Raw genomic sequence first — 24860 nt, forward strand, 5'->3', positions numbered from 1 at the left:
AGCAGGTTGGCTGTGACTATTAAGCAGCCTGGGAGTTTTCAAACTCTGACACTGCTTTAGGAAGGTGACAAAAGACAGGGCCAGCCCAAGGATGCTGTTTGTGAAAGAACTTGGGTTCTTTATTTCCTTTCATAGGACAGGACCGAATCCTATGCGGACATGACCAAAGGCTCCACATTTTGTGCCTCTCTTCAGTCATCTCGCGGCACTGGGACTCGCTCACTCTTCACTGATGATTTTCGTGTGAACTTCGCGGCTCTTCACCCGCAGCTTGTTGACCTGAGACTCTGCGATGTCAGCCCGCTCCTCGGCTTCCTCCAGTTCATGCTGGATCTTGCGGAATTTGGACAGATTTGTGTTGGACTGCTCCTCCTGAGAATAGAAACGGAATCATAATAAACCCATGTTGTAATCTTTCTAAGCCCCGTAGACTGGCAGAAACAGGAGTTGGCATCGTACCCGCTCCAAGATCGAGATCTTGCTTACCGTTGAAAGTAATTTTATCAGTCAAAATTGGTGTCCCAAAATCATCTCATTTCCATTTTGCAACCAAAAATATCTTTTTGTAAGGATCTTATTTGCGTGTGTATTTGTCTGTCTGTCTGTCTGTCTGTCTGTCTGTCTGTCTATTTTTGTGTGTGTATGTAGACACTCTTGATGACCAGAAAAGGGCTTGGATCTCCTGGAGCTGGAGTTACGGGTTGTTTGTTGTTAACTGCCTAACTTGGGTGCTGGGAACCAAACTCAGATCCTCTGGGAGAGCAACTAGTGCTCTTAGTGACTGAAGCATCTCTCCAGCCCTGACGACCAAAATATCTGAATTGACATATGCCATAAAGGAAGGGGGAAAGGGAGATTAGAAAAGTCAAGAACATGAAAAGGCCATCTGATTAATGCTAGCTGTTAGGTGATAATTGTTAACTGAAATTAGTTATTCCTTATCATATTAAGGATGACTTAACAGTCATTTAAAACACTGAAATGTCCATTGACGTTTACTGTAGATCATTTTGGCACAAAGTGGTTGTTTCCTCCTGATTTTGATATCACGATTGTCTGGCCAGATTCCCGATGAAGACATGGTTACATTGTAGGACTTAAGCCTATTTATCCACTGATAGACAATTCCTTCAGTTAAGTACGGCTTTTAGTGCTGAGTGGGTTTTAGTATTGGGTAACGCAGCCATGCTGTGATGGCAATCACGAGTAAGGCTGCCTTCATGTCTTCCCCCATCCTCCCTTGGACGGGATTTGGTATGAGGGTTATGTGAGCTTTGTAATGTGAATTGGAAAGCTTCGCCTCTTTTTCTCATTGCTCTTGAACAGTTCACATAGCTGAGGATTATCTGTCCCTTGAAATTTTGAAAGACCTATCCGGACCTGGGTCCTTTTCAACAGTAGCAGGGTAACACGTGTTCTTCAGAAAAAAAATGGCCAGTTTCTTTCTGATCTCCACTCACTATAACTAAAGACACTATACTAAAAACACTCCTCTATGGACAAGGCGTGTTTCCCTTCTTCTTACTGATGTTCTATTTGCATTTCCTCTAATTTTCTTCATTAAGCTAGCTATAAATGTATTTGTTTTATTAATTCTCCAAAGCTATTAGGTACTATTAAAATGTCAAATTAGGAAATAGCACACTCAAATCAGTTAATTCCTACCTTTATTTTATCAGAACTTTTTGCTTCCATTTGTGTTATTAGTATTAATTTCTAGATTGGATATGAATGTATTTGTTTATTTTTATTCTTGATTAATGCTAAAAACTCAGAAAACAATGGATTAGCCCTCCAAGTAATGTTAGTGTTCCAATATATATATTTTTAAAAGTTGCACCTTACTTGTAATTTTATTTATAATAAATAATTACCTGGCAATCATGCTTTTCTAATGTATATTTTATCCTGAGTTAGTTTTTACTTTTATTTTTTTATGTGTGAGGATATTTTTCCTGCATATACATATGTGAACGACTTGTTTGCCTGGGACCTATAGAGGCCAGAAGAGGGTGTCAAGTTTCCTGGAACTAGAGTTCCAGATGGTTATGGGTGCTGGGAACAGAGCACAGGTCCCTGGAAGAGCAACCAGGCTTCTTAACTGCTGAGCCATCTCTCCAGCCTCCAAGAATTATTTTTCAGTTTGCTCGTTAGTGGTTAGGAGTCTGGGGAGTTCTGGTATATTTCTTATCTATTGTTTTGTCCTACCATGACCTCAGAGAACAACCTATATTATTTCTGCTTTTAAATTTTTTGCAGGTTTCCTTTGGAAGCTGGGGTTTTCCCTTAAAATCAAGCTATTATTACTAGAAGCAATACACAAAAAGTACAAAGATGTACACAGCCCTGAAGTACAGAGTCTGTATATAGAAAATGATGTATGTACTAAATGAGGCAGCAAATCAAATTATTTGGTAACTTTTCTCAATCCAAGGACTTCACTCTTCTCTCCCCTAAAGATACTCACAGCCTCCTCCGCTTGTCTCTTGTAAGATTTCACTTTTGCCTGGAGTTTATCCACCAAATCCTGAAGCCTGAGAATATTTTTTCTGTCTTCTTCTGTCTGCAAGATTGTAAGAACCACAGGGCATTACTCCCAAAGCACATGCTACCATGTAAGCACACATCTGGAGGGACAGTAGTTGCTACGGACCACTGCCTACCTGGTAAGTGAGCTCCTTCACTCGCCTCTCATGTTTGCGCAGACCTTTGACTGCCTCCACATTCCGCTTCTGCTCACTCTCAACCTCGCCCTCCAGTTCACGCACCTACAAAAGGGAAGGCTCTGAAGAATTTTGTGCCAATGAGGCATTGGAAACACGCGGGAAAGGACAAACACAGGGACCCACCCTGGCCTCCAGTTTCTGGATCTGCTTCTTGCCACCCTTCAGCGCCAGCTGCTCAGCCTCATCTAGACGCAGCTGCAGGTCCTTCACCGTCTGCTCCATGTTCTTCTTCATCCGCTCAAGGTGGGCGCTGGTGTCCTGCTCCTTCTTCAGCTCCTCCGCCATCATGGCAGCCTGATAAGAATATCAAGATTAGCTATCGGCATCAGGAAGTCTCGCTGCTCAGTCTGCATAAATGTGACTCTACTCACATCAGTGATGGCTTTCTTGGCCTTCTCTTCTGCATTGCGGGCTTCCTGGACGATGTCCTCCATCTCTCCTTGCATTTGGGAAATGTCTGTCTCGAGCTTCTTCTTGGTGTTGATGAGGCTGGTGTTCTGGTTAAAAAGAAGAGTTACACTTTCTGCTGTTATCAGAGCACTTAGTGGTAGTTGCTTCTTGAAAAATATAGGATAAAGATTTGTAAGTAAAAAAAAAAAATGCCATTCAACATTAAAGAATTCTGCTCTAGACCACAGTTGTCCATAGAAAAAGATAGAAAGGCTGCAGAATAGTCAGCACCTTTGTGTGCATTGGAGGCAGATGAAACAGCTTTATGATTTTATAGTTGTCATTTACCATCCTTGCGCATAGTAACATTACAACAGATGCTTGTAACATGCCATTCCTTCCCAATAAAAATGCCAATGTGGCTAGTAAGCATGAATAGGGATGCTGATATAGTAGAGTGTAGGCACCCTTAAAATGTTCTAGAGAGAGAATCAGTAACGATTACTAATATAAAACAGTGGGAAACTTATCAGTAACAGTGAAATCTGGCAGAAATTAAAACCTGGTTGCCTTATGAAAAGTCCAGGCTTTTACATTCTGAGATGCTTAAGCCTAAGCATCTACTGCTGGGAAGTCTGTACAAAATCCCACCTGGGTGTGGAGGAGCTGCACACGCTCACTGGCATCCAGCAGCTCCTGCTCTGCAATCTTCCTGCTCCTCTCTGTCTGCTCCAGTGTGGCCCGCAGCTCCTCGATCTCAGCCTGCAGCAGGTTGGCTCTGCGCTCAACCATGGCCAGCTGCTCCTTCAGGTCCTCCTGGCCGCGGAGAGCATCATCCAGGTGCAGCTGGGTGTCCTGTGCAATAAACAATCAGTGAGACACCATGTCCTCAGGCCAAGTCACCCCCTCGTCTGGCACCATCTCTTGGTGCCACCAACCTTGAGGATGCCTTGTGTGTTCCTGTAGTTTCTCAGGGCCTCGGCAGCCATGCGGTTGGAGTGGTTCAGCTGGATTTCCATCTCATTGAGGTCTCCCTCCATCTTCTTCTTGATCCTGATGGCGTCATTCCTGCTCCTGATCTCTGCGTCCAGCGTGCTCTGCATGGACTCCACGACTCTAATGTGGTTTCTCTTCAGCTGGTCGATCTCCTCGTCCTTCTCGGCAATCTTCCTGTCGATCTCAGACTTGACTTGGTTCAGCTCCAGCTGGATGCGCAGGATCTTTCCCTCTTCATGCTCCAGAGATGCCTTAAGGACAGTGAGAGGCGACATCAGCAAACAACAAAGAAGCACGCTGGAGTTTTGCCACACACAGATAACTGTGTTTCCCGCATCTATTTACTCGCCCTGTGAGTGGACTCAATTCTCCCTGCAAATGTTGATTAACCAAGCATGCAGCCCGTACCTCTGCTTCTTCTAGAGCAGCCTGAAGTTCGCATTTCTCTTGCTCTACTTGTTTCTTTATCTTCTCCAGTTCATGGATACGCTTCCCTCCTTCTGCGATCTGCTCCGTGAGGTCAGAAATCTCCTCTGTTAATGGAAGGGAGACATGTAAGGATGTGGTCAAACCATGACATAGAGGAGCCACCCCTCCGAGCCATGGGTACTCTTGGGAGAGAAAGGGCCTCACGCTGTAAGTTCTTATTCTCTCGCTTCAGGGTTTCTAGCTGGTCCAGAGACTCCTCGTAGGCGTTCTTCATCTTGAAGAGCTCCGTGCCGAGGGAGCGGGCCTCCTTCTGGGACGCCTCCAGCTCGGCATGTGTTTCCTCGTATTTCTGTTTCCACTCTGCCAGGATCTGGAAAACCAAGAGCAGTGAGCTGCTGCGATGCAGAGGGAAAGGTACGCGGAGCAGAGAGAAGATGCTTCGGGAATCACCTTGTCGAAGTTCCTCTGCTTCTTGTCCAGGGCAGCGCAGGCCGCGTTGGTTCTCTCCACGTCCAGCATGAGGTCCTCCACCTCGTTCTGCAGCCGCTGCTTTGTCTTCTCCAGGGAAGCACACTTGGCGTTCACGGCTTCCACGTGCTCCTCAGCCGCCTGCAGACGCTGAGCTAGCTTCTTCCTTGAAGATTACATACATTGTAGGAAGAAGAAACCATATTTAAAAATATGAACTATCACCATATTGAAGAATATCAAAAATGAAATATTAATAATTATAAATTACATTATACAATTAATGTGTAATGTATAACTATATTGTATATTAATTGTACTAATATAGTATATCAATTAAAGATTAATAATTTGATAAAAGTCACTGGGGATCTCTTAAGAACCAGGCATGACTATACAGCAGTGGACAAATGTCACCCACTTTGTGAGCTCACAAACAAGTGAGAGCGATCAATAGCAGTCAAGTCTGAAGTTTCTTAGTAACAGCTTTAGGATATAAGTGCCGTGAAGAGAAATAAAACATGGTACTCCTTCGGCAAGAACACTAGGTGTCTAGGGACGGTCTTGCTAAGAACCCAGAGTGAACTAGTGGGAGACCTACAAAGACTGTGGCTTACAGAGGAACCAGTTGGTAAAGAAGCCGCAATGAACCTGGGGCACTCGACAAAGAACAGCAAGCTCTGTGGTTAGTAATTGTTACCTCCACTGGATTTTAAGTCAGTGGAGCAGGGATGTGCTCAGTCTATTCAGGGATTATTGTGACAGTCCGGCAAACAGAAGCTGGTCTGCAATGTTGCAGCATGGATGTGTAGTTTCCTGTACCATTCTCTCCCAAACAGGCACGTACTTGGCCTCCTCCAGCTCCTCCGTGCGCTGGATGGCGTCCGTCTCATATTTGGTCCTCCACTGGGCCACCTCGCTGTTGGCCTTGGACAGCGCCCTCTGCAGCTCAGCCTTAGATTCCTGCTCCTCCTCATACTGTTCCCTCAGCAGGTCACAGTCATGGCGGGAGGACTGCAGAGCGTGGGCCAGTGCGTTCTTGGCCTATAGAGATGGTCACACCTTCATTGTACTAGATATTTAAGTATTCCCTCTCCTCAGAGCTGATGGAACTGGCTCCTTTTAGGGTCAATACTTAGAACAAAATGCTTTCAGTCACCAGCTTTAGAACAATAATCACCTTTACTTCCTCCTCAAGCTGCCTCTTTAACTCCTCAATCTGTTGGGTGAAGGCTTGCTTCCCTCTTGATAACTGAGACACCAGCGCTTCCTTCTCATCAAGCTGCCGCGAAAATTCACCTGGGAAACAGAGGAACCAGCACTGCTGTTCTCTAAGGGAGGAACATGTTCCGGAGCCCAATTGAGAAGTAAATTTAACACTTAGCACCCCAGATTGAGAGTTCGGATGCTTAAATTATTTGCTGACCTTTCCAGGCTCTGTGCAAAATCTTTGGGTGCTCTAATGAAACATTCGTAGCAATCCAGATGAATAAATACAGTTTAAATTCCTTTTCCTGCTCCATCGTGACATCTTTCTTATACAGTGTTATGCAAAATTTGGTACTGGCTGTCCAAACAAGTATCCAAGATCTACTTATAGAGACTTGCACATGCATGAACATATGTGTGTGTGTGTGTGTGTGTGTGTGTGTGTGTGTGTGTGTGTGTGATTGCTACAATAGACATGTGAAAACTCAGAGGACAACTTTGTGGAGTCAGTTCTCTCCTCCCATCTTTATGTAGGATCTGGAGATTGAACTCAGTACTCCAGGCTGGTGAGGCATTGCCCACTGAGGACTTCCAGAGGTGATTGAGAGATGGGCATGTATGTGCATTGCCCCATTCAGAGATTGTGTTCATGCTGACATAAACAAAATGATAAGTAGGGCTGGGGACATGACTTCATGGCAGACTACTTGCTTAGCCTGTGTCAGGCCCTGGGTTTGATCCCCTGAACTGCAAAATAGGAATGGCAACAGCAAACAACACAGGCTGAGACAGAAGCCCTGCTTTCCGCTAGAGTGACTCCTGATCCCAGCAACTGCTCTGTAGCTAAATCCTCGTGACTTTTGTGGATCAGAGCTTGAACTAGTCATGACCTTGGATGCAGGCAGAGATTGAGCCTTCTGGTGAATCAGCCACGTTCCTAGCTGCTCATATCACAAAGTCATTTATTCTTAACTACCTCATCTCTATGCTCAGACACCGTCAAAGACGGAGAATTACCAGATTCGGTCTGCAAGCGTCCCCTCTGGCTCGTCAGGTCATTGATCAGCCGCTGCTGCTCTTCCTCCTTTGATTTGAGCTCGCTCACCTGGTCCTCCAGGGTGCGGCACATCTTCTCTAGGTTCCCCTGAAAGAGGGATTGAAAGAAAGAATGATGAGGCTCCGGGAGAATAACCATCATTGTATCTAATTCTTCTACAAAGGAGAAAACATTGGCTTGAACAAATAAATCAAATTATCCTATAAATTATGTAATCTAGACAATGTCTTTCCCTTAAAGTAAAATAATAAAGCTATGTGCAATAGCAATAGAAAAGTTTGAAGATTGAATTCTGATTTTATGATTCTGTAAGAATTATATGGTCTGTTCTGTAAGAGGATATTAAAAATACTTCGCCGCTTTTATATATACTAGAATATTGTCATATAATAAAAAATATGAGCAACCTGTCCTATGCAGCTGGAAACCTGAAGAACACAGATGACCTATGCTCAAGTCATCTGCTAACAGTGAGATGGTGTGATGTGCTTGCCTTTTCTCACATTTCTGTATTACTGCAATAATGAATGACTTAATGTATATGAAGTGCCCTGGGCAAACTATGTGTCCATATGGATTAGAATCATTAATATCAATTTTCCGACCATGTACCTTGGCCTTAGACACTGTCTCTACATTACTAGCAAGGTCATCGATCTCCATCTTCATCTCGCTCTTCTCCTTCTCCAGCTTCTGCTTGACCCGCTGCAGGTTGTCAATCTGCTCCCCAAGCTCAGCCACGCTGTCAGCGTGCTTCTTCCTCAGGGTGGCCGCTGTGGCTTCATGCTGCAGGGTGGCCTCCTCCAGGTCCCTGCGCATCTTCTGGAACTCAGCCTCTCTCTTCTTGTTCATCTCGATCTGGGCAGAAGTGGCTCCGCCAGCTTCTTCCAGCCTCTCACTGATCTCCTCCAGTTCCCGGGAGAGGTCAGAGCGCTGCTTCTCTGCTTTGGCCCTGGAGGCCCTCTCTGCCTCGATTTCTTCCTCCAGCTCCTCGATGCGGGCCTGGGGGTGGCAGGAAGTACAGATTCAGTTTCTTGAGTCAGTCATGTTTTTCCTGATGAGTTAGACTGATGGAAGCCATTGACTTACCTGCAGCTCCTTGATCTTCTTCTGCAGTTGAATGCCAACTGCCTGCTCGTCTTCGATCTTGCTCTGCAGATTGCTCATCTCAAACTCTTTCCTTAAAGAAGAAACACAAGATAGAAATTCTGTTCACTGCCAACAACGGAAGCAAAGCACTAAGCAGTTGTTTCATGCTTACTTTTTGAGCCTCTCATCAAGTTGCTGTTTCTCGTTTTCAATGTCCATGATGGATTCCTGGGCCAGCTTCAAGTCACCCTCAAGTTTCCTCTTGGCTCTTTCCAGGTCCATGCGAAGTTTCTTTTCTTGCTCCAAGGACCCCTCAAGCTAAATGAATATAGTGCCATGTCAAAAGGAATGTATAGTTCCTTTAGAAGGAAATTATTCGTATTAATACACGACTTACATCATCCACTTGTTGTTCGAGCTTGATTTTGGCTTTGGTCAGAGTGTTGACTTTGTCCTCCTCTGCCTGCAGGTCATCCAGGGTCTGCTGGTGGGCCTCTTGGAGGGCCTTCTTCTCCTTGGTCAGCTTGGCGATGGTTTCGTCCAGACCCGCCATCTCCTCAGTGAGGTTTTTCACCTTAGGAAGCAAACGTGCTTTGTATTACATGTTATATTTGAACATATTTGTTCTATTTTACTTCATAACTTAAAAGAGTCATAAACTTTCCAGGAATCTGTCTCACACCTTGTTCTCTGTGGCATGCTTCTCCTTCTCCACCTTGGCCAGGGTCAGCTCAAGGTCATCGATGTCTTTCTTCAGCTCTGAGCACTCGTCCTCCAGCTTCCTCTTCTTGGCTGTCAGCTCGGCATTGATCTCCTCCTCATCCTCGGCTCTCTCTGTCACCTCCTTGATTTTGGCCTCCAGCTGGATTTTGGTTTTGATCAGCTGGTCGCATCTTTCCTCTGCATCAGCCAAGCCTTCAGCTTCCTGGAATTGGCAATACAATCAACATTAGAAAGAAAGAATCAAATATATTTCTATGATAAGACTTTAACTTCCTTGAGTTGGTCTATTGGATTTCTTATGTTCATTTATTTAAGTTTTCAAGGACTTTTGTCTCATAAACCACCTACTGTGTGCAGTGCAATTTGCATATGTGGGGAAAACAAACTATGTTGTTTTCTTTTCCTTGTGACAGAATGCTTTATAGTAGACGAGAACACCCATTTCTATAGACTGTCATTAATCTAAAACATAATTCATAATATTAGACATCTAACACATTGGCTCCCTGTTGCTTTCATGGAATTAGGTTTCAGATTGGCCCTTGAGAGGTGGGTGGGTGTGGAATGTGTAGAAATCAGCTTATAGTAGAAGAAGCAGAAGGCAGGTAGGGAAACATTTGTGCAGGGAAAGTTCAAGATGCTGAAGGTGCAGATATATTTTCTATGTGGTACTGGAGAATGGTTCTATTTAAGATGCCCCGAATCTGAATCAAGGCATAAAGTCTTAAAATAAAATTTGTTGCAACCTGTTTTGTTTCGGTTTTTTCAATTAAGGGAATTGGAAGGGCAGAAAATGAGAAACATATATATATATGCTAATGGTCCTCTGCCATCATCCTTTGAGTGCCTAAAAGACTATGATGTGCTCCATGCCCTGAACTCAGTTGTGTGGACAGGATCTGAGTAACTCCCTAGGAAGAATGGGAAGGAGTTGGGTGTAGACTTGAAGAAAGCAGAAAGAAGAGCCTTCTGTAAGCCTGGGGGAGTTATTACACTGCCACAACTTGACAAAAGAGACCATATAATAGCTGATTCAGAAGTGAGCAGTTGATAGATTTGGTGGAATAAAGGTGGGGAGAAAGGCACAGCAGATTAGAAGCTAAGGTAAAATTGTGGGTGTGGCTCAATAGGCCTCGGCCCATGGAGATGGAAGAAATAACAGGCATGAGTTTTTTGAGATCAGTAGCAAGAGATAATTCAGTACAGTCTGGTGTAGAACACTATCACCCTTCAACTGTCTATACGGTAATGTGAGGCCAATGGATGACAAGATGTTCTTCAAGGAAGCTTTAAAGGAAAAATAATCTCTCTCCATGTTGTCTTCCCTTTATTTTTTGGGTTTGGTTTGTGTTAATCATCTTTGAGAACTCTCTTCAAACTGAAAAGAAGCCACAATTCCTGTAGATGAAATGGTGTAGGCTGGAAGAAGACAGACAGTTCTACCTCATTGTCACGGCACTGGCTTGGATGTATTTATTGGGCAGCGAGAGAAATGTGGCTATTTGGAGTCTCTAGCCATCTCTGATAGTCATTTCTCTACAATGAGTGATTCCCTGCCAATTATATATCCCCCTTATTGTGGTCAGAGCATCAGCACTTCATCCTGGTTAGGGATACCCAGGATAGTGCCCCAACTTACAGCCTGCACTTGGAGTTGCAGGTCATTTTTTTCTTTCAACAGTGACACCATCTTTTCTTCCAGTTCCTTCCTCTTTGCCTCCGACTTGGAGAGCTCGTCTTTGGTTTTCTGGAACTCCTCCTTCATGTTGGCCATTTCCTTCTCAGTCTCTGCGCTCTTCAGCAGGGGTTTGATCTTGAAGAAGAGCTTCATCCAGGGCCAATGCTTAACATTCATGAAGGCGCGGATGTTGTACTGGATGCAGAAGATGGACTCCCTGAAATGCAGTGTTTACTAATTAGATACTCTGTAGACTATAAAGCAAGAGTAAATCTCGAGAGTGAGGTTGGAGGTTCTTTCTCCCTCCATCCTACCCCACTCCTCACTTGCATTCAACCTTGAAGATGAGAAAAATTATATTTCATGGTGATGATCAAGAACTTGTAACCATCCATTTCTCTACATCATTGCATCTCAAACTTGGACATGGTTAAGAATCACTCAAAGAGATTATCAAAAAAAAAAAAAACCTGACTCTTGAATTACACTTCCAGAATTCAGACTTATAGTATTTAACATGGACATGAAATTTCACATTTTTAAAAAGACACAACAGATACCAATGTCACAAATCAAGGTCCCTTTGGGAGGCATTGCTATTCATCAGTACTTCAAATACTCTCATTCAGATAGCAGAGGGCAGTGAAAATGGCAAAATGCCATAGTCCTTGACAGAGGTGACTTTAAAAATCCGATTTCTTTGACAGTCTCAAGTTTTACATTTTAATGTTGTGTAAATTTTGCATTCTATGCTATGAAGGTACATTTGCCTTAATCTAGACCACTTAGAAATTATTAATTAACCTTCATAAATAGGTAGTTAGCTCCCCAAGTACAACATCGCGGTGTGGTCAGAAAAATTAAGCCTAACTGCAAGGGATAAAGGTTGTCTCGTGTAACTTGTTTATGTGCATACATTGACCACATGAAATGTTTCTCATCACTAGTCCTGAGACATCAGATTCTGTTATCTTTTAGTTCTTGCCCTCCATCAGTTAGACTAGCAGGAAGTCAACTCCTTTAGTGACACTGTAGTAACTTTCTGTGAAAAGTTCTTCACAAATACTCTATTTTAAATTATATTTCAATAATAAAAATGATTCAACTGAAGAAGTAGTTTCAGATATTATATAAAGCCATTTTTGATTCTACTATACATTTCAAGGCTCCCTATTTAATGATGTTTAATAAACCATGTCATAGCTAGCAGAAGGGCAAAAATTCATCTCTACCTACTCATTGGTATATTTCCTCCTGTTTGATCAAGAGATATCTGTGCTTGATACTCCTCAAGTCCTCACCCAGACACTCAGGAGATGTTCAGTGCTGACAGACCTTAAGTTCTCTGCCCCTTCCTCCCAGAAGTTTCATTTATTCCTTCTTACTTTGGTCTTCTTACCACAGCTAAGTCCTAACTGTCAGCTACCTTGAGTGTATTTTTGAAGACACAAGAGGTGAATAAGCCACACATTTTTATACCTTCTCTCCACCATCTTCTGGTACTCCACTCTTGCCAAGAACCCTCTGCACATGGCCTGGGTGCGGGTAATCAGCTGAGCCAATTTGTCGTCTCTCATCTCCTCTAGGAGCCCCAGAAGACCAGCTTTGAAGAAAACCTGTGTGCAGGCAATGTTGCAGATCAGAAACTTCACATCGAGTTCAAAGGGACAGGAAGACATGAGGCTGGATTTAGAAAGGGTTACCTTGGTGTGACCAAACTTATACTGAGTGTGGTCAATGTCGATGGAGCCAAGGAGCTTCTCAGAAGCCTTCTTGCTATCGATGAATTGTCCCTCGGGGATGGCGCTTGCGTTTAACACCTTGTATCTGTTAAAGTAAGTGTAGTTTGTAAAGATCTGTTTTGCGAACAGTAACCAAATTCTAAATGATTTATTTAAAATTCAAAGTTTTTTCTAATTGTTTTGTTTACCGACTGACATTACCTGCATGTTTTTTCAACCTATTGGTTATATATTTTTAATCCATTGTGCCTTCCTTTATAGTTCCAATGTTCCACTCTCTCTGTCTCTGTCTCTGTCTATCTCTCTCTCATTTTAGCCAGTCTCTCTACATATAACCATGGCTGTCCTGGAACTCACAATGTAGACTAGACTGGCTTCCAAGTCACAGAAATACACCCACTTCTGCCTCCTGGGTGCTGGGATTAAAGGTGTGTACCACCATACCCATCCAGTTCCTACCTTTTTTTTTTTAAAAAAAAAAGACTCTGTCCTCAAGGACTATATCATTCTGTTCACATTTAAGAGTATATAGCCTATGCAATATAATGTATTATTTTTATTTGGCAAATGTGTTTCAATGGAAGATCATAAGTCCAAGAAATCTGGTTATTTTAATTAATGAATAGTGTAACACTATTAATTAAAGAAAAAAATCTATGAATTTGAGAAGAAAAAGGGGAGGGGAAACATGGGAGGAGTTGGAGGAAGGAAAGGGAAAGGGGACGTGATGTAATTATATTTTAATAATAAAAATAATAAGGAATATAGTAGATGAGGTCTTGGGTTTGAGAAATGATCCTATAAGTCTAAAAACAAACCTCGGATGCCCTTCATCTTGAGCACTGCTAATTTTTATCAACCAACTCTAGACTCAGAGACCAGTGCCCTGCAGCTGCCACCCAGAACGTTTTCATGATTCTCAAGATCAGCATATCAGGGAGGAGAAAAGAGACTTAACTAAGAGCTGTCACCATGACATGCCCCCTATTATTCTAGGGAATCCTGGGAAGCTCATCTGTGAGAGAGAACTGAAATCAAGCAAATCAAGAAGGTAACCTATTTGAAGCTAGCTCTACGTGCGACATCCCAACCCGCTGACTTATTAGTTTTGACTTTAAAAGACTTAATTTGATCTCTTTGAACCCTACTCATTTGGTCAGAAAATGCAGTAATAGTTGTTCTTCTCTGGACTGAGCGGTGGTGAAGGTTAAATGGGTCAGAGCAGTGAAAGGGCAGCTCTCCTAAGTCCTGAATCTGGAGTGTATATCTATGAGCCCTAAAAAAATCTAGTGAAAATTTTGCACAGAGCTTAACATATAGTATTCTTTTCTTCTTTTTGAAATATTTTTTTCAAGGTAGAGTTTCTCTGTGTAGCTCTGGCTGTCCTGGAGCTAACTCTCTAGACCAAGATGGCCTCAAACTCAGAGATTTTCCTGCCTCTGCCTCCAAGTGCTAGGATTAAAGGCATGAACCACTACTACCTGTTCAAAGAGTTTCTTTTTTCTTTTCTTTCCTTTTTTTTTCCTTTTTGTTCTTGTTTTTTGAGACAGGGTTTCTTTGTGTAACTTTGGAGCCTGTCCTGGAACTAGCTCTGTAGACCAGGCTGGCCTCTAACTCACAGAGATCCGCCTGCCTCTGCCTCCCAAGTGCTGGGATTAAAGGCATGCACCACTACCACATAGCAAATAGTATCGTTTCAAAGTGTTGTAAGACTCAGAATCTTTAGTTCTTTTGTGGCAAATTAAAAACATTAGAGGTATACTTTTCACTAAATTGCTCTGCTTATGTCAAACTTGTTTATACTAAGCATCAAAGACACATCATAATTTGGAGAACCTGACCTCTGTTTGAAGTCTGCATAGAGGATCCTGCTGGGGAAGCCCTTCCGGCAGATGCGGATGCCTTCCAGCACACCGTTACACCTCAGCTGGTGCAGGACCAGTTCGTGCTCCATGGCCCCTGGAAATGCATGCTTATTTCACAGCAGAACATAACAAAGATGTGGCAGCAATGCCTTGTGCTTTCACTCGGGAATTTCTTACCGGGAGTCTTGGTTTCATTGGGGATGATGCACCTCACGAAGTGGGGGTGGGTGCTCCTCAGGTTGGTCATCAGCTTGTTCAGATTCTCCTGTAAGATCAGAAAACCATTGTCAGAGTATCAGCAGAGGGATGAGCAGTCGGTGATGTCTATAAAATCAACCTGTGGCTTGGGCTGACTGACTGCATCACTGGTGTTCTTTCTTTCTGTTATTGATTATGTGTATATGTGTATGCATGCATGTATACCACTCTTGTGGAGCTTTAGACTGACACTGTGTGTCAGCCCATAGGTGTCTTCTACCTAGTGGCTGAGACAGGGTCTCTCATTGGACTAGAACTTTGCCACATTGGCCAGAGTGTGCTGGCCTGGCATCTTCTAAGGATCCATCTGCTTCTGCCTCTCATATTGGTAGAATTATATTATAGGTGCACACCACCATACTGCTTTTTTTTAATGTGTCTTTTGGGACTCTGAACTCAGACCTCAACACCAACAAGACAAATACTTCACCATCTAAACTCCCTGCCATTGGCACAGGAGGACCAGCTTTCACCCAAAGAAAACCCTATTGCTTTTGCTGAGATGTTGGTCCTCAGTCCATCCTGCTACATTCTTGTTGGCAGGAGAGATGTGTGTCAAAATGCTTGGAGTGTACTTCTTTTCACTTTAGACCAGCATTGTCCTGCTTTTCTCCCTGACCTTTGGCCACTCAAACATCTATCTACCTATTAAATGGTGTCTCTATCTTTTACTAAACTCGATGATTCTTCATTAAGGAAATACAATCCTGCACCATATTTGGACCTTGGACATTTTGTAGAGCTCCAGGGATAAGGTAATAACTTTAAAACTTGGTATTGACCACTGATTAGATCAGTAGCAACAATGCATTAGTTAGGTTGGTTGCTAGGTTGCATTAATCTTACTTGTTTTGATGTTGGTTTAGTTTGGTTTAGTTTTGGCCTTGCTGTTGTTATTATATTCGCACAGTGTACCCTAGACTGTTTTCAAATTTTCAGTCCTCCTGATTCTGCCTGCCAAGTCCAGGATTACAGGAGTACACCACCACAATGGTGGTGTTTCCTTAGTCTTACCGATATATTCTTACTCTTTCTGTACTTGGCTTTGGTATTTGTCACCCAATTAGATTATGAATGGTGGATCATTAAGTTCCATTAGAGTTCCTAAGAGGTCCCCCTCATTCTGTGATGGCGCAGAAAGGTGAGATAAGATAATGTCTGACTGATCTCTCCCATTTCATATTAACGGAAGCCATAAATGTCAGTGTTTTTCTAGAGTCTCCTGAAAAATGTGATCTCGTACTTCTCAAGCCAAACTCCTAAGGTAATTGGAGGTGCTAGAGTTTGCTCTTACTCTGAACAGAGCAGACACGGTCTGGAAAGACGATCCCTTCTTCTTAGCACCTTTCTTGGCGGCCCCACCGCTGCTGGCCTCTAAGGAAGGAAAAGGAAAGCGTCATTCAAATACACTCTTGAGTCAGGGGGCTCCATCCTGCCCATTTCTGTGTTTTCCATGCCCAAGTGGAACCCTCTCACCCCAGGAACATCCTCCCACCATATGGACCCCTTAAAATCTTGTTTTATCAACTAAGTTCACACCCCATTTTCTGTAATTCGCTATCTGTTTGGAGATGATGTGAACAGCAGTCGCCTACCCATGAAGAGGTGAACTTTCTGATATTGATACTTGGCACACAGTGACTTAAAAATCTTCAGTGGAAGGTAGCACTGAAAGGCGGTATTTGGTCACTATGTTTTCTTTAATATCCCCAGATGCTTCCCATTTAGTATAGTGGGAGAAAGAGGAAAGAATTACAGAAACCGAAGCTTCTCCTTGGTTGAGAGCCTGAAAGTTCTTTTCTTGCCATTGTGATAAGGTCTCTGTCAGTAGGGAGGTGATCCCAACTATTTAAGCTCCATATAGCCTACCACTCAAGGAATGAGGGGTTTGGCACACCACCTTCTGCTGGGGCTCTCTCACCAGCCTCAACTAATAGCTTGGTTGTAATATTAAGAGAAAATTAAGACTTTGAGGCCTCACCTGCTTCAGCAGTTTGAGTTCCAGAGAAGAGGTAGGCCAGAGTTTTCACTGAAGACTTCTGGTACAGCCCAACCACGGTCTCATTCAGGGGGTCCTTGTTCTTGTCCAGCCAGCCGGTAATGTTGTAGTCCACGGTGCCCGCATAGTGAATCAGGGAGAAGTGGGCTTCAGCCTTGCCTTTAACCACCTTAGGCTTCTGGAAGTTGGCAGACTTCCCAAGATGCTGTTCATACAGCTTGTTCTTGAAGGAGGTGTCTGTCGCCTTGGGGAACATGCACTCCTCCTCCAGGATGGAGAAGATGCCCATCGGCTGGATTGAAGGTGAGGCAAAGGCACCTGAGTACGTATACACGAGCAGCAGGATACATGGGAAGGGGGCTCAGAGCAGACGAAGGGGGGGATACCTTCTCGATGAGCTCGATGCAGGCGGCCAGGTCCATCCCGAAGTCGATGAATGTCCACTCGATGCCTTCCTTCTTGTACTCCTCCTGCTCCAGCACGAACATGTGGTGGTTGAAGAACTGCTGCAGCTTCTCGTTGGTGAAGTTGATGCACAGCTGCTCCAGGCTGTTGAACTAAATAAATAGATATGCGGATTTGTCTCTGAAATTAAGTAGGCATTTTATTTACAATAATTTTTAGAAGCTAGTATCCACATCATTGGTCAGGAGAGTCTCTCTTTTGCAATGCAAAATAAGCATGGAAGGTCTGAGGCACGTGGAAGTCACTGTTCATTGCTGTCTTATAGAAAGTCTTAAGTTGGCATTAATTCTATTTATTTTGAATTTCTTAAATTTACATAGTTTTCCTGAGTTTCTACTTAATCTTCCTAGGTTTATTCCAGTTACCCCCTATGTCTTCCAGAGGCCTCATCTAAGAGCAAACTCTCACACACTCACACCCCCAAAAAAAGCTGGTCCAGAGCCTATATTGCAGGAACACCACTATGGTGAGAATTTAAGTGATTAGCAATTGTTATTTAGTGTGAAACGAAAACAATAAACAAGGAACAAGAGACCACATATAATATAACAGCACACTTTTTTATCTTTAAAAACCCCACCAAATAGCAAATGAACTAGATCTACTTAGATTAGACCCCTTTTCCTTGCTTTTCTAATACTTTCTGTTAAAGTTAAGTTTTATTATAATAATTAGAAAAGAGATAAACTTTTAAAAAGCTATGAGCAAGGAAATGTATTTCATGATCAAATAGAAATTTTTATTTCGTGATATTACATTAACAAGCATTAAATTTTAATTGCATTTAATTAATGATGATTCTAAATTATCAAGCCTTTCTCAGCCTTTATTATCTCCCTAAGTGTCTCTCTGTGATTTCTGCACTGTATACTCAGAGCATATTATGGATTACTAAGTTTCACTGTGCTATTTAATGTCTGCTTTCTTCACATCTTGGGAGTTTTAGAGCCACTCCCCTTCCATATTCAAACTCCTTCCATCCTGCAGGGTCCTCATTACATGTGTTGTTTGTTGTTTGCTACAGGAAATGATTGGTAGGCGACAAGGAAATCTCCTTTAAGTTGTCATATCACAGACAGAGGCAAGAAAGGGTCCTGATACTCAGAAAGTCTTAGTAATATATTCATTGCTATAAAGCTGCTCCTTCAATCAAGCAACTCACATCAAAGATCTCAAAGCCAGCGATGTCCAAGACCCCGATGAAGTACTGCCTGGGCTGCTTGGTGTCCAGCTGCTGGTTGATGCGGGTGACCATCCACAGGAACATCTTCTCGTACATGGCCTTGGCCAGGGCGCCCACCGCATTGGTCACCTTGAAAGATGAAAATAGAACTCTTGAAATTACAGGAGGAATGTACAATGCTCTCATCCCTTGTGGTGGTTTTTAATTAGGTATTTACCTGCTCTACAGTCTGGCCCTTGGTGACGTACTCATTGCCAACCTTGACCCTGGGGTAGCACAGGGCTTTGAGCAGGTCAGCAGAGTTCAGACCCTGAAGATAGGCAGCCTTGTCAGCAACTAAAAGCAAGGGTGGATACAACGGTATTAGGGCCCAAAGAAGTCCGTTTTCTTAAAATAATAATAATAATAATTTTCATGCATGTTGTACAGTGTTCTCAGTGTATTTTTGATAGTCTTTTTAAAAATCTCACTGAGTTCAAGACCTTGACTGCCCCAAATCGTGTTTCTGCTTTACAAAGTGTATTATTTAAGTGATCTGTGAAGCTCAGATCTAAAATGCGAGTGTGCCTTCCTAGGAAAACTCAGGGTAACGCGTTCAGGGTGTGAGTTTCAGAAGAAGCGTGACGTCAGGTGGAAGACGCAGCCGTACCTTCAGTGCCATCTGGCTCAGCTTGCTCCTCACGCTGCTTCTGCTTGAACTTCATGTTCCCATAATGCATCACGGCTCCCGTGAGCTTGTAGATGGAGACCTTTTCTTCATTTGTGAAGCCCAAAATGTCAATAGCACTCTGCCAATAAAATCAAGATGATAACTGTTAGGTTATGATTTGCTATTTAGAGCTCGCGTTCCCATTGCTCACAACAAACTGGTTTCACTGAGGAAACCACACCAGCACTTCCGGAGGGAAGGGCGTGGACAGGATGATCCCTGCAGCAATGAGGTTATAGGTGTGTGTTACCACATGAGTCAAAAAGAAGCTTAGGGGAAAACATGGTCAACCTCAGACTCTTATTATTTTGAGAAGTCGCACCTCGAAGTCAGCAAGGACTTTGGCAAACTCTGGGATGATGAATCGTAAGAACCTGGTGAGAGATAGCATCTAACTCCAGGGGTCCAGGGGGTCTAGGGTTTGTTTAGCACCCTCAACTCTTTCTTTGCTGTTTCTTCTAGAGACTCTGAATAGTTATCAGAGTGAACCACATCGCTGACCCTGCACAGACATCCCAAGCATTTTTTTTGGGTTCTACTTACATCTGTGGCCATCAGTTCTTCCTGGTCATCAATGCTGGCCACACTGATCTCCCCTTGGCTGACAAATGGGTAATCGTATGGGTTCGTGGTAATCAGCAGCATTTCTATGTACATGGAAAGAGCAAAGATGAGCACAGCCACTGTCTTCATCAAAGCAGAAGATTTTCAGATTCATAATAAGAGGGTGAAGGATGATGGACGTGCACTAAGTACCTTGAAGATGATGTCATGGTAGTCCCTGTCAATGGCTAGTTTTTAAACATTGCTACAATATAACAAATGGTATGCATGTGTGAAATTTTCAAAGACTAAAGATTACCTCAAACTAGTATAGTCTTTCTCATGGTGAGTATTTAAAAATCAGAAATGGAAGCAAACTAAAGCCTTAAAAGAGAAAGCATATTGTTAAGTAAGTTTTGCCTATCTCTAGTGTGTAGCACTGTGCAACCATCCACAATACTGTGGCACAATAGTAATATGAAGAAAACCATGACACACTCAGTGTGTGTGTGTGTGTGTGTGTATATATATATATGTGTGTGTGTGTGTGTGTGTATATATATATGTGTGTGTGTGTGTGTGTGTGTGTGTGTGTGTGTATACACATATATCTCACAAAAGTGTTACCATAACTTCAACTGTGTAAATTTTATGCATTTATTCATACATAATGATATAAGTATAGAAAATGAATAGGATGATGTTTATCTAGGTGTTCATATGGTTATTTCACAGAAATTAGAAATAGTTTTTCACTTTTCCTTTGCTTCCTTAAGAATTTTTATGTTAAGCAAATACAAATTTTAACAAACTTACAGAGCTTCCTCCATTTTTTGATACTGGAGACTGAACTTGAGCTCAGATCTGAGTTATATAATCAACCTTATAAAGCTATTTTTTAATGAAAATTTTTTAAAAACTCAGTAAAATTCAAACACAGAATATGAGGTTGAGCGCTGCCAAGCATTGTGTGATGACTTCAGAAAGGAATGGACATTCCTTACCAATCAGCTCTGGCTTCTTGTTGGATGTGATCTGATAGAAAATATGGTAGCTCCTTTCCGCCTTGAGCTGGAAAGTGACCCGGGACTTCTCTAGAAGATCTGGAAGAAAGCAGATGGCCAGCAGGAAACTGTAAAAGCTGACCTGGTGTGCGGGTTTGGCTGTCAGCAACGTTAGCAGACCTCAGGACAGAATGGCGCTACAGACAAGCACTCACAAGTCTCGATGTCAGCAGACGCCAGTTTCCCCGTGGTGCCAAAGTGGATTCTGATGAATTTACCCTTGAAAAGAAAACTAATGTGTCTACTTTGTTTACAATAACATCAAATGGTTGAAAATGTTCAAAACACTTGGGACAGTACTGTTTTAATTTTAAACCATTCTGGAGACTACTTGCAACAGGAATAAAATGCCTATTTTCTATTTTACAAGTAGAAGGATTTTTATCTTTGAGTTTAGAATTTATGAATATAATATAGGAGGCAATGCTGTGTTAATTAGTTTGGATTAATTAGCCCATGATGTATAAAATACATTAAAATATCCCATTGTTTCCCATAAATATATGCAGTTATTGTCAAAATTAAAAATAAAATATTTTACAGTATCAATAGTGGACAAGAGACTCACAAAGCGAGAGGAGTTGTCGTTCCTCACGGTCTTGGCGTTGCCAAAGGCCTCCAGCAGGGGGTTGGCGCTGATGATTTGATCTTCCAGGGTCCCCTGCAAGGGAAAGACCAGTGCTTATATCCCAGGCTCAGGAACTTCTAGCCTGAGAGTGCCCCCAAAAGAGCCTGAACTCTGGGACAGTCAGACCTACCTGCATTTTGCCAGTGGGAGCCTCCTCCTTCTTCTTGTCCCCAGTGACTGCAATTGTTGCAAAGTACTGGATGACACGCTTCGTGTTCACAGTCTTCCCGGCCCCGGATTCTCCACTGTCAAATCAAAACAATCAGAGGAGTCGCCACTTCTAGCAACTTCCACAGCCATGAAAAGAAGCATGGAAACCTACTTACGTGATCAGGATTGACTGATTCTCCCGGTCTACAAGAGAAAATGCAGGCACTTAGTGTTGTTTTGAACCCAATTGTAAATGGCTAGAATAGTCTAAGGGCGTGGAATTTCTATTTCTCAGCTGAGCTGCCTTAGGGCCTGGTGCACACTGGCCTAACATCTTCCAGTTTCTCTCTCTTCTACTCCCCTACTTAGCATACGTGCACCCATTTATACCAACAACCACCACTCTTACAACTTCCCATGCAAGGGGGAAAAAATCCTCCGATGAAGAAAAAGCCTGAGAAACCTTGGTCGAAGGGGTGGCGACAAGGCTGTGTTTTACTGAGGCACAAAGCGTTCTTCCTAATATTCTACCACTAAATCCATATCTAAACTAGACCTGGCCTTCGCATCCCCTTTTTGTGACACATTAAGTTAGAGACTCATTCATGGTGGACCAAAGGATTGATGAGGCTCCGACATGGCAATGTTTTGATGTGTGAGGAGTAGCAGGGGGCAAAGGCAGAAGCCTTGACAGTATTGTGGTTTCAGAATAGTTTTAAGTGGAAGTAAGAATTTGTTTGGATGTTTTACTCTGCCTAATGAATCCTCCAGGCCATTTCCAATGGGGCCACAAGTACTTGAGGTCAACCTAGCTGAGCCAATCACCAGAGAGGTCGTCACAATGGAAGGTCGTAAGGCCAGATACTTCTTAAAATCTGACTGGTTGGTTCTGGCAAAGGCAGTACCCTTTGTACTGTTGGTCACAATTCATGATACCAAGGAAAAACCACAGAAGCAAAGTTTGTTTTCCTGCTTCTTGCCTTCTGGTAATAGAGAGCCAGTCTGTATGCAGGGCTGTGTCTTTTGTGTGCATGTGTGTGCATCTGCACACAGGTGCTTGTATTTTTGTGTTCCTAAGTTTCCCCTCAGGTAGCCTCTATTGACCTTTACACATCAAAGATCTCAGAAGCCATTCTATGCTATGTCACACAAGCCTCTGTGAGAAGGGATCATCCCAAGTGGTTTGATATAATTGATTTGAGACTCTCTTTAGGGTTCTGCGGGAAAAGATTAGGCACATACAAAATAGCCAAGTTACTCACCTGTCAACATGAACTGGTAGGCGTTGTCAGAGATGGAGAAGATGTGGGGCGGGGCCTCCTGGCGCTTTTTGCCTCGGTAGGCCGCCACCACCTCGGGGTTGTACACCGGCAGCCACTTGTAGGGGTTGACGGTGACGCAGAAGAGGCCAGAGTAGGTCTGTGTAAGTAAAGAGGAAATGACTACCCAAGAGCCCTCCTTGTCTGTTCTACTCACTTAGTGGAGTTTTAAGAAAAAGAAGTACTTTCCATGAGTACATTTTTTTTTCTGGAATCAGCGCGGAAACCAAAGACTGGCAGATAGCAACATCTTTGAGGGAGCGACCAATTCAGAGTTCCTACTGCTTATCCTTGGAACTTGGGGTTTTCACACAGCAGGGACACCAAAGTCACGTCTATCCATTTGATTTAAAGTGTGGACTTTAAAAAAAATGAGACATTTTTGTTGTTTGAAAGAGATGGGAATATATTTCCTCTGCAGAATTGAGACAATTTGAATGTATAAGACTATAAATTTGAACATAAATGTATTCAGCAATAAGGGGTGATTGGGGACTTTGGAACACTCTAAGACAACATGATAAAAGCCCTTCAAAAATAAAGGGGAGTATGTAAATGTAGCACCATGGGGAAACACTGTAAAATATTTTGATTTACAGAGTGACAGAGAGCAAATAAATGCATCATGATTACAATGCAGGGATTTGAAAGATATCTGTCAGTTGGTTAAGGACTGGCACCAACCAGGAGTATAAGCATCTGACCTATGTGGACATCACCCAGCTGAATACCGGTGCCAACTAAACTGTGTAAAAATATGAATATGTAATATATGCCATTCAAAATGTTTATTGGGTGTGTGTGTGTGTGTGTGTGTGTGTGTGTGTGTGTGTGTGTGGTGCCAGGACCCTGCAAGGCAGTCAAACTAAAACATAAATGAGACAGTGTTCCTTGAGACATTCATAGGCAATGCAGGAGATGGAGAAGTCAATGAATGACCAGGAAAAACACAGTCAATGTGAAAGCAGGGATAGGAACAGCAGGACAGAGGACTCAAGGCTGCCTGGGGACACTGGAAGGAGCTCAAGGATGAAAGGACCAGAAACAAATTACTGTTACGTGGGGAGAAGGTAAAAATGAATGAAAATTTATCCCTCAGAATTCCATTTTGAAATATTACAATGTGTTTATCTTTTCCTTGGTTTGAGGAGATTAGGCAATGGCAATGGAGAGGGAAGGGAAGGCCTGAGCGTGTTTGATCAACAGGTCTGTGGTCAAGTCAGACAGCCAAGGCTGTGGTCTTCTCTTGGGAGAGAATATCAAATGTTGTTTTCAGGATGTGCCTTATGTTCTGATAACCAGTAATTCTACTGGTGACTTCAAGTGACTAGTAGATACTTGTGACACAATTGTACATCAGTGTGAATGTTAGGCTTTTAGGGCATGTGATGGTGGCAGTAAACTCTCCCCTCAACCTCCGTGGTGGGACACTCACGTAGATCATCCAGGCTGCATAACGCTCTTTGAGGTTGTACAGCACAGCGGGCTCGTGCAGGTGCGTCATCATGGCCATGTCCTCGATCTTGTCGTACTTGGGAGGGTTCATGGGGAAGACTTGGTCTTCCTTCACCGTCAGGGTCTGATAAACAGGAAATGGAACAATCAGTGTCAAGTGAGTGACTAAACCTTCCAAATGGAGCACAATGCCACCCGTGCAATACGGCGGGCTCTCTACTTACCGCTCCCGCTTCGGTTTTTACGGTCACTTTCCCTGCATCTTTGCTCTGAATCGTTCCTTTGACGAAGGATTCCTTGGGCTCCGCCACAAAGACAGATGTTTTGGCATCAAAGGGTCTATTCTGGGCCTCGATTCGCTCCTTTTCAGACTTTCGGAGGTAAGGAGCAGCCTCCCCGAAAACGGCCATCTCCGCGTCAGAACTCATGGCTGCTGAACTCACAGACCCTAAAGGAAATTAAAAAAAAAAAATCATAGTCTGCACTGTCCAGTATACCAGCAGATTTAAAAGTTATTATTTGAGCTGTATGACCATTTTCCCTGTATGTGTGTGTGTACATATGCATACATGCATGTAATTGTAACATGCACTATATGCATGCCTGGTACCTGCAGAAGCCAGAAGAGAGAGTGACAGATCCTTCCTGGCACTAGAGTTACAGATCGCTGTGAGGCACCATATGGGTGCTGGGGACTGAACTCGGGTCTTCAACA

The 24860-nt window shown here is 43.0% G+C and overlaps 1 protein-coding gene across 6 annotated transcripts; it reads right to left on the bottom strand.

Annotated features, from left to right (window-relative positions):
• Window positions 1-219: 219 nt before the first annotated feature.
• On the bottom strand, window positions 220-24573 carry Myh2 (myosin heavy chain 2). Of its 6 annotated transcripts, none has more exons than XM_026780280.1 (38): window positions 24370-24573; window positions 24126-24269; window positions 22634-22790; window positions 21548-21575; window positions 21352-21466; window positions 21162-21254; window positions 20749-20812; window positions 20534-20632; window positions 19530-19633; window positions 18927-19065; window positions 18495-18613; window positions 18257-18406; window positions 17016-17186; window positions 16622-16921; window positions 15925-16002; window positions 14550-14637; window positions 14349-14466; window positions 12469-12592; window positions 12245-12381; window positions 10727-10982; window positions 9047-9289; window positions 8762-8938; window positions 8537-8682; window positions 8365-8455; window positions 7888-8277; window positions 7236-7362; window positions 6190-6308; window positions 5857-6053; window positions 4992-5175; window positions 4746-4911; window positions 4521-4645; window positions 4055-4363; window positions 3768-3971; window positions 3098-3223; window positions 2850-3020; window positions 2664-2768; window positions 2468-2563; window positions 220-372 (listed from the first exon to the last, which is right to left on the bottom strand). In XM_026780280.1, exons 1-38 carry the CDS (start codon window positions 24571-24573, stop codon window positions 220-222), a joined length of 5817 nt encoding a protein of 1938 aa, XP_026636081.1. The 6 variants fall into 6 exon arrangements, with proteins under 6 accessions (XP_026636081.1, XP_005349904.1, XP_005349903.1 ...); XM_005349847.2 differs by having other exon boundaries at window positions 16616-16921; XM_005349846.2 differs by having other exon boundaries at window positions 15925-16004; window positions 16612-16921.
• Between the last annotated feature and the right edge of the window lie 287 nt (window positions 24574-24860).

This window comes from Microtus ochrogaster, chromosome 7 (genome assembly GCF_000317375.1).
Source record: "Microtus ochrogaster isolate Prairie Vole_2 chromosome 7, MicOch1.0, whole genome shotgun sequence".
In the NCBI taxonomy this organism is placed as follows: domain Eukaryota; kingdom Metazoa; phylum Chordata; class Mammalia; order Rodentia; family Cricetidae; genus Microtus; species Microtus ochrogaster.

What these genes read in the sequence shown, in the direction of transcription:
- Myh2 (XM_026780276.1), bottom strand. Translation starts at nt 24,573, where the DNA reads ATGAGTTCTGACGCGGAGATGGCCGTTTTCGGGGAGGCTGCTCCTTAC. An exon ending in ATAAGTTTGGTCACACCAAG is followed by an intron (nt 12,382 to 12,468) that starts GTAACCCTTTCT and finishes GCCTGCACACAG; the next exon opens with GTTTTCTTCAAAGCTGGTCT. An exon ending in TGAAGGAGCTCACTTACCAG is followed by an intron (nt 2,564 to 2,663) that starts GTAGGCAGTGGT and finishes ACAATCTTGCAG; the next exon opens with ACAGAAGAAGACAGAAAAAA.